This window comes from Periophthalmus magnuspinnatus, chromosome 14 (genome assembly GCF_009829125.3).
Source record: "Periophthalmus magnuspinnatus isolate fPerMag1 chromosome 14, fPerMag1.2.pri, whole genome shotgun sequence".
Lineage (NCBI taxonomy): Eukaryota > Metazoa > Chordata > Actinopteri > Gobiiformes > Gobiidae > Periophthalmus > Periophthalmus magnuspinnatus.
Window position 1 is genome coordinate 9,040,856 of NC_047139.1, and position 10,073 is coordinate 9,050,928.

Sequence of the window (10,073 nt, forward strand, 5' to 3'; positions counted from 1 at the left end):
ATTTCAACAACTATTGCATTTCCTTTAAGGTCCAGCAGATGGCGCTCCTTCACAAATCATGTCTGTGTGGCCTAATCCCTCAATCTTTCCAGGTATGATTTATATTAAAAGAAAAATTCAGTTCAGTACACCAGCAATCTGACCAGATCTGAACAAGCGGCTTGGATGAGCAGCGTCTTCACCCCAGAAATGTTTTTGTTGGTTGACAGAACTGAATTTTTCTTTCAGGCCTTCTCCTTCACAAAAGTTTCCGACAGCCACAGCAAGTGATTGGATTGTACCTGTGCAATTATCCAGTCGTTTATTTATATTTCATTTTAATGGCTACTTCCACTTAATTATGACAGTAGTTTACATGCACGGGTTAAACATGCAAAAACATACTTTGAAAACACAAATGTGGACTTTATTATAACCTCAGACAGAATTTCAGTTTAATCAAACAAATTTGACTATTTCAACTGCTTCATTATTTTTGATGTGATCAGGGTGGTGTTGCCTTGTGTAAATTAGATTTGTCCTTTTTAGTTGAAGCCTCTTTTATTTTTCTGCTCGTGAATTGTCAGGAACTTGTTCATTCTCACAACCAAGCCAGTATTTTGCAATAGAACGTGGGTAAGGAGGGAGCACGCTGTCCACACGTTTCCTCTTTAGATCAACTCTGGTGTATTTATCTGAAAAGCAAAATTTCAACCAAAGCATTTAACATTCACTCCTACAACATGTTCACAGACTATACAAACATTAAAAAATACCTTTTTTGAAGAAGTAGACATTCTGAACTGGCGTTGTCTTGACTTGTTGCGGCTCTGGTTGATGTGTGTGCCTCATGTGGCTATAGTCAGTGTAGTCAATAAATTCTCCGTAGTCAAAGAGGTCATCAAAAAGGCCATCAAAAAGATCCTCAAATGACACCTGACGGGTCCTTCGTGAGCCTCGTTTTTTGTTGGGTCTTCTCCTTCTGAAGTTGTGACGTTTGGCTACAGTCACAGGGGGAAGGGTGGGCTTGGGGGTAAGTTTGACTCGTCCCACCATGGCTGCGTCCACGGGATAGCTCAGCCCTACCCAGTCCTGGCTGATGAGGCGTGGGCCGCTGGGAGTGCTGCCAGCTGGAGAAGGACAAAGGAATACCATTAGGCCATAACAGTAATAAAAAAGGTTAAGGTAATAATAATAATATTGTGCCTCTTTATAAATTTGTACTCTGCATTTGACCCCCCCATCAATGCCTCTGAGAAACATGTCAGGAGCATAATCGTAATTGTCATAATAATTGTTAAACCGTAATGCCTTTGCCTCACTTGTCCAGGTATGATCCATAGCAAAATAATACCAGACCTAAATCAAAACAAGGAAAACAATAGTGATAGCCAGTATGCTAAAAGTGCACCCATTAGGGGCCTGAATGATTATGCTAAATATGACTCAGGCACAGTTCACGCTTAGTGTAGTTCAATAGACCTAGCTAACAAAATGAAACTGTAAACAAATACGTGTGTTAGTTTCAGTGTAGTTAGCGCCTCTCTTCAGTGTCTACCATCAATCTGACCAGAACTGAAGAAGCCACTTTTGTCCAGTTGACAAAGGAGAATTTTTCTTAAACCGTGTTGTCTCTTCTCACAATGAACGCTACAATTTTATATTTTGGCATTCAACTATAGAATTCTGACCTGTCTTCCAGTTTTAAGATAGGCTCTTTGGATATTTTCATGTGAAGTGAACCTAATCTATTAAGTATATTTTAGTTTCTCAAAATGGCACTGACTCTCATAATAAAAAACAAAAAAAATTTACCTCTTTGACCCATTAAAACAATTGCTATATCTGAATACAATCAAAATGTCAAAACTAACTTATTAATGCCTAAACTTGTTCACAGCAGGGAGTATAGAAGACTTACATGGGGCCCCAAACAGCTCTCTGAACATGTCTGTGAAGGAGTGGTCACAGAACAGATCGGTGTAGCGTGTGAAAACCACAGAGGGAGATGAACGTGTCATCTCCACACACTCCTCGTGGGTCGGCTGGTGCTTGAACTCGTACTGGTAATACTTGTCATCTGCAGACACAAAACAAGTCACAGGTTTTCATTTGAAGGTTGATCTTTCCAATGGGATCAGATAATTTTTGTTATTTTAGTAAAAACATAAACCCCGTCCAAAATTTGTACATTTTCTAGTATAACATTGCCCAGACATTTTAATAACTGGAAAATAAGAGTGAAACAATTACTAAATCTAAATGGGACAGAGCTGGTCTATTAGAATAAATAGATGTTTTTAAGTAGACGATTTAGTCATTATTTGTTTGAATATGTTCAACTTCTGTCAAATAATATGTATTAAATAAAACTTTTACATTTACAAAAATATAAAAAATGTCTGTCCTACCTTTAAAACAAAATAGCTGAAACACCAATTACATTTTCACAATTTTGAATCTGCTAACTCACTTTGTCCGTAATATCACAGTAATAGGCTTATCCAAATAGGTCTTTATTTGATGCATTTAAGAAAAAGTTTTTTTGACAATGCTGTACTGTTTCTTTCTTACTCTCACAGGGCTCAACACAAGTACTGTATATTTAACAATACGCTGAGTACCTTTGAAGAAATAGGCTTTCTCTTTCCCTCTATGACTCGGGGCAGGGACAGCAAAGGCTGCGTCCATGTCACTCGGGACCCCATCAAAACCGACTGTAATGTTCCTCGGGTAATCCTCGTCCAGCACGTCCCCATCAAATCTCCAATACTTGTTTCCCTATATACCAAATATATCAGGTAAGATCACAAACTATTCACTGTAATATAAGCGTTCCTAAATAGGTATAGCACCTTGAATATATAGGTTTTTCCCTGGCAGTTGATCCTTGTAAAAGCAGCGTCAATGGGGCCAGGAATTCCCCAAACATCTTCAATTAATTTGGGATAACCAGGAAGCACGGATTTGTCATCAAGCTCAAAGAAATATTCACCTAAAAATGACACACACAGAGGGAACACATTAACTTATTAACAATTTATTGATCCTAGAATGAAATCTCTTGGTGACAGTGATTTAAATGTACATTAACAGCAGTCTTAAGAACAGTAGTAAAAAGTATTAATGCATGATAATATCAATCACAGATACTTATAGGCCAGTAATGGCAATTATTATGTTACACCAATAATTCAAGTGATTAAACATTTCCCGGGTTTTCTTTTTAATTAAAGAGGGGATATTACACTTCTATGGAGTATTAATTGTTAACACGTAACATATTTAGATCATCACCTTTTATTGTTTTGAAAATATAATCACAAAACTATCAGTGTGTATTCCGTTAATGAAACTACTGCACATTGCTCCAGGTTTGTGAAGTTATTGTTTTGTTTTCTAACTATAAGCACGGTTCAATAGTGCCCGGATTACTAGATTACTCAAACATAAACATAAAACCACTTCCAGCCATGTTTTTGATCAGGGAACAATGTTATAAAATGACAAAACCCGCCAAAAAGTAGAATTTGCGCAATACCCCGTTTAATGACATCCTTACGATTAAAAAGCAACACTTAGAGTTTATATTTTATTAATATCAACCCACTGCACTTTCATAGTAGACTCCTAAACCCTAGACTCTGAAATAGTGGAATTAAGTGTCACAATGCAAAATATAAATAAATACAATTCAATATGAAGGAAATGATAGCACTATGATAATAAAAAAAACATTATTTTAAAGACAATGGAATTGATCTTTTAACACAAAATAATAGTACTTCCTTAAATGTTACCATGTGCTCTTACACGAGTGCTGGAGATATATAGATCAAGATGATTCTAAAACTATTCAGGAAAGGTCCAGTTTTTTTTAAATTATTATTTTGTTTTTATACATTTTCAAATGAGAATCTAGTTTTGATAGTAGTTTTAGAATTGATTAGTATCTGAGTATTGTTTTTTGACCACCTTAGTGGAATCAGGCTCCTTCATTTATGCTAGAACCCACTACCTGACTTTCTAACCAGAGGCAGACAATTTGCAGTAGAGAGACGAAAAGCAAAAACAAAACAGTCTTACCTCTGAATGCATAGATGGAGCCATTTTTGAGCTGGAGGAAAGCATCGAAAGCTTGCCCGCTGCAGGTGGCTCCGTTGGGGTCCGTGGTCTCAGTGGGACCTAGTTCTTCGACGATCACCGCAGCAGAGCCAGGAGTGGAAATAGGGGATGGCAGAGTGGGAGCTAAAGACACTTCATTCACTGTTGTTGTGATCTCAGTCACATCCTCAGTTTCAGCAAAAGTGTCACCTCGTGCTGTAAGACATTTATATAGAACCATGTTACAACTTATCCTAATTTATGTCAAGATATACTCTTTTTAGGTTTTTGATGATTAGTGCAAACTATGTATATTTGCAGCTTTGTTGTTTGTCAAAAATGTATAAAAATGGGTTTGTTTTGCTCTAGTCGCCACTGCCAATTTCAAATAGTTGGTGACATCATGAGAGACTGCCCTGATTATAGCCAGATGTTTTGTAGGAGCGGAGTTAGAAGTGTGGATACCTGTTAGATAAATTTTATTATTTTGCATTGGGGCTGGCTGTCTTGACAGCAAATACGTTCTATACAAACTACAAAGCCATTTTAAAGGCTCCCAGAGGATCGGTGCAGTGTTGACTTGTTGGTGAACATGAACATTACACAAATCAATCTACTTTATATCATATTTAAGCAGCAAAACCTTTCTAAAATTCTCTATTGATCAGAACTGAAAGTGTGGTTTAGTAGCATTTAGAGGCAAAAGTGGGCGGGGCGGGTTAAGGTCAATACCTCCTGCCCTTCCTCTCCACTCATTGTCTTTTTTAGTCCTCCAGGCACTGCCCAGTTTAGCAGCTCTGTTTAGTCCCACATTAACTTTGATTTAAAAACAGTGTCCAGATGACTACCATTCCTAACTGTTCTATGGACTAACATCAACTAATTTAGGACAATTTCGTAGTCACATATCAATTATTTAGAGTTCATGGTCAGGAGATTGAGAGGAATACCAAAGAGGAGATCGATGGATATGGTGATGGACATAAAGTAAGTTGATTTGAGAAATGTAGAGGTCTGAAGAAGGTGGAGAAATGTGATTTAAGGTGGCTGCCACTGAAAAGGGAGCAGCCAAAAGGAAAGAGAAAAAAGTCTCCATTTGTAAATTTAAGGTGCATTCACCCTTGTCCTACTCTTGTCCCTACTGATGTTGTAGTCCATGTTCAGTCCCGGTCTAGTCCAGCTTTAGTTCCACTCTATTTGTATGTGATGTGTGTGTGTTTGTGCTTGAAGTTGAAGAAACAAACCTGTTTGAATTTAATGGAAAAAAATATATTTATCACTACACGTATTGACAGTTGTTAAGTGACTAACCCTTTTTGGGGCAGACGGATTCGTAGTCAGGACAGCAGCTCCCGTAGTACACACACATGGAGTCACACTGGCATTTGGTCTTAGGGTTAAAGGATCCACAGCGCTGCTCACAGGATTCTGGGAAAATTCAGGTTGTTTGTCAAAAAGTGGTTCATAGTTATGCAACAAAGTCTAGGATGTAGGAGTAAATCAGTCTCAATTTGAAAGACAATATTCAAATGGCAATAGTTAGTTTGTGAATTTTAGCAATATCAGAAATATTTTAAGATCAAACAAACAAAAAAAAAACAAAAAAAACAGTCAAAGATAGCCATATTCTCTGAAAATAACCTGTAAGGATTTGTTTTTTATTGACAACAAAAAGAATCACATGCAACTAGAGGCTGAAAAAAAGAAAAGGTCACTATCACCCTATGTGATCTTTAAAAAAAATCATAAATAAGAGTTAAATTAAGTTAAAAAGAGTTAAAATACGAAAATATACTTCTATTAAAACAGTTTGGGATTTTACTTTTTCCAATATTGAAACATTGAAAATCTTACCTTCTGCAGCAAAAGTGCCCCTCATCAAGAGAACAACCCCAAGCAGCAGTACCACAGTGGGCTTCATGTTCTTAAGAAAAATACCCACAAATAAAAAAAACAACAACTATATATCGCCTTCTTTTGTTAGCACAGTTGTCGAGCTGTCAGTACCAGTAAACAGCCCTTTGAGAATGGCCCAGTTTTAGAGCAGGACTGTGGGCAGAATATCAATAGATCATTTTGAAAAGGCACTGACCCCTGAGGCGTTTCAGGCTCAAGCTATAATCATTAAACAGTGTCCCAGATAAGCCACTCTTCACAAAATGTATGCTTTAAAATATTTTAAAAGCCTTTCATTGATTTGTCTATGTTACTATTAACGTCATTGCTTAAATTACAACACATACATTATACATGACATTAAAGCTTGTTTGCTATTGTTATGTTTATAACAATAGCAATAGCATGATAACATTATCATACTTATTTGGCTACAGTTTTTTGCATTTTTTGTTGTTACGTATGGTTACACACTATTGGAATTAAACTAAATTATAACTAAACCAAACATAAGTACACATAGCTTTAAAACTCAAAAATATGTTGTTGTTGTTGTTGTTGTTGTTTTTATTTTTAAACATATATTAAGTGAGAAGACTTTGGTGCTTCTTTGCATGTGTCATTGGTTGCATTCACACTCCTGGTTAGACCCCATTTTAGAATTGATATTGACTTGGTTTGCTCCTGTTTTAGTCCGGATTTGGTCCCGGCCTATTCCAGGTTAAGGTCTTTGGTGTATCTCAAATGTGTTGTTTTTGCAAGTGTGAACCCACTCATTCAATGGCAGTTGTTCTCCGAGCTCAAATATTGTGTAACTAAGTTAAGTTTTTCCTCTATTGATTACTTTGTGACAAAAAAAAAAAAAAAAAAAAAAAAAAATCATTAACCAAATAACATTCCTTTTTTCAATTAAGTTGCCTTAGCCAAGAACACAAAAAATACACTTTGTTTTTTTTAAAATGGTATAATCAGGCCATCATAGGTCATCATAGGATAAGATAAAGATGCTTGTTGTGTAATTGCTGTAATCTACAGAATATAGGGCTTCCTCGTCAGTCACATTTGCACATTTATTTTTTATCACACTTCAGAAGCACTCACAAAATAACTTTTGGTCTTTTGGTCTTACAGTACCTACAAATTGTATGATGTGTATAGACTCTAGGGAGAAAGATGTTTCTTAAAAATATCAAACATTACATAATTTTTTGACCAGTGTTTTTTGACCAATTTTGACTTCTAATAATGCTTTTAAGTTTTTATGTAGTTTTAGTCAACAAATTGCCATGTTGATTTAGTAGAATTAATGTGAAATACATTTAGTCATTTACTCTTTCACTAAGACTACATGGTCTGATTTGTGCCTCTGAATACATTAAAACATATAGTTTCATTTGTTTTCTTTTTTAATGATTGTTTTTCAGAGTCTTAATGGCATGACACCTTCCTATTTATTTGAACTCCTCCAGCCCCATGTCCCGTCCAGGGCTTTGTGCTCTGCACCTCCTGATTGTCCCCAGGACTAGGCTGAAGAGCAGAGGAGATGGGGCCTGTGGAATACTTTGCCTTTTCACATTAGAACAGCACAGTCACTTGAGCACCTTAAATTTCTGCTCAAATGCACCTTTTCTCAATTCAGTTCAATTGTATTTATACAGTACATTTAGACTTCAGAAGCACTCGCACTATCCTGTTTAGCTAGTATTAAATGCCAGGGAGAAGAGGTGGGTTTTCGGTCTAGTCTAAGCTGTTCCATAGTCTGGGTGTTGCCACAGAAAAGGTTCTGTCACCTCTGGTCTTGAGCCTGGCTTTGGGCACAGCAGCAGGAGCTTGTCAGCTTCACCTCAGGGCTCTGGGTGGAGTATAGAGCTGCAGTAACTCCATCAAATAAAGAGGACCCATAGAGTCCAGGCATTTAAACACAATCAATAACATTCTGAATTTCACCTGATATGAAATAGGAGCCAGTGCATGCTGCACAGCAAAGGCCTCGTGTTTTTGTCAACAGACGAGCTGCAGCTTTACTTTAGCAAGGAGACTCAACTGAAAGAAGCTGGACTTTGTGACAGAGCTAATGTGCTTGCCAAGTTTGAACGGAGTCCACAATCACCCTAAGATTCCCAAGATTCACTGCAGGGCAACAATAGGAGGACAGGGAACCAATCACACTGTCATGCTCAAGCGGGGGTCAGTTTGGCCAAACACAACAATCTCACTTTTATTTAAGTCTTTGGAGTTCGGGAAGTTTGTGCTCAACAAAATCTGCACATCCCTCTTGCAGGGTTTTGATTGAGGTCTGGCTGTGAAGATATATTTGAAAGTCATCTGCAAAACAATGGCATGCTACATTGTGCGTTCTGATGAGGAAAACAACCAAACATCAGAGTCAAGTTCACAACATTGGCAATATAAGGTCCAACAGAATAAAAAAATCCTTGATCAGACGACGATAGGAATAATTTCTAGTAGACACAAGAAAGGCTTTAGCTGTTTAACAAGTCAGAGAGAGACACTGGCTCAAAACACTGAAAGACTGAATTACAGACTGTGAGTTACAAGGTCCACAACACGGGACAGTGGCAGTCTCAGAGCAGAGACTTTATCCCTGAAGAATGATAAGAAGTTTTCACAGAGAGTAGATGAGGGCACAACATCTGCATTGCATGGATTTACAAGAGACTTCAAAGTACTATAAAGCTTCTGAGGTTTGTGGCAGTTTATTGACACCAGGTTTGATATAAAACTACTAGCTTTAACTACTCTCTGATTTGACATTTGACTGTCACTTGATATTTGCAGGGAAACCTGTAGATGGTCTTTTTCCATTTCGTCTCAGTGCGTCTACATGCGCGCCTGACCTCATACGTTTTCTCATTAAGCCAAAGCTGTGCCATGGGCTTTATGTGCTTTGGTCTTAATGGAGACACTGCATCCAAAACCTCCGTGCAAGTGTCATTGAAATGAGAGAACAGACCATCTGGTGTGGTGTTTTGCCAATTGTCTCCATTCATAGTTTCAGATGCATAGAACGCGCCAGAAAACAAAGAGAAAATCAGAGTTCATTGTGCGCACTCGGCGTGCTGGGACTCACAGACTAACCACACTTTGAGGCAGCATTATAAAGAACAACATAGTGGTCACAAAAGTGCGTTTTACATATCTCCATCAGATTTACATCAACACCAAAGGACAACACCAAGTCCAGGGTGCGCCCTTTCTCATGTGTTGAGCCCGACACCAACTGGGTTAAGTTAAACGACTCAATCGAGTTTAAAAAGTCTTGGGCCCAAGGTCTGGATTTACAACAGACATTAATAGTAAAATCCCTGACAATCAAAACTGTTCACAGCGCACTAATAGGCCTGGAGACCTGTGAAGTCCCGAAGAAAATCTTTATTGAACTCTGGTGGGACACACAGGACCGGAGTCTATCCTGCTGATAGATGTAGCTGGATTTGTACACTGTTTCCTCCCAACTCTGCCAGTAATCCAAGGAGAGGTCAGGTGTTAAAAGTCCTGAGACTGGGGAAGACTCACTGATTTAGAGCTAAGTTTCCGCAAAGTGATGGGATCATTCAGGAGAAATGTTTTATATGCTCATTGGCATTTGTTCCAAGGTAGAACGAGACACCTTGGCACCCTGTTACAATATTTTTTTAAATTATTATTATAATTATTATTTGTTTTGCTTACTTGTAAGTTTTATTCCATTGTAAATGCTACCTGTATTGTCCAGCACTTTGGTAAGCTTTGGCTGTTTTAAATGTGCTTTATTAATACATTTTGACTGATTGGAGCTTCGAGTGTCCACTGTCCCCTCCTTTAATTTTCAGATTGTTTTCTTAAATTTCAGATGTTTTTGGTAGTTTTCAGTGAAAACTGAACATTGATGACATTTATGTTGATGAAATAAACACTGCTTTGTACAGTATTAAGAATATATAATACTAAACCTGGCACACTTTGTGTTCTTATAACTTTAGTTTGTTCCCATAAATTGTATTTAAATCCAGTGGCAAAGCTGTTGTGACAATGCATTTTCCCACTACATGCTACTAATCACTAATAGTGCTGAACAATATGAGTGAGGGGTA

General features: G+C 37.6%; 1 protein-coding gene across 1 annotated transcript; it reads right to left on the reverse strand.

Moving 5' to 3' along the window:
• Positions 1–414: 414 nt before the first annotated feature.
• On the reverse strand, positions 415–6,146 carry vtnb (vitronectin b). Its single transcript, XM_033978918.2, has 9 exons — positions 5,938–6,146; positions 5,395–5,511; positions 4,066–4,299; positions 2,835–2,974; positions 2,604–2,760; positions 1,901–2,059; positions 756–1,109; positions 475–674; positions 415–433 (listed from the first exon to the last, which is right to left on the reverse strand). Exons 1-8 carry the CDS (start codon positions 6,002–6,004, stop codon positions 541–543), a joined length of 1,362 nt encoding a protein of 453 aa, XP_033834809.1. The 5' UTR covers positions 6,005–6,146; the 3' UTR covers positions 415–433; positions 475–540.
• Between the last annotated feature and the right edge of the window lie 3,927 nt (positions 6,147–10,073).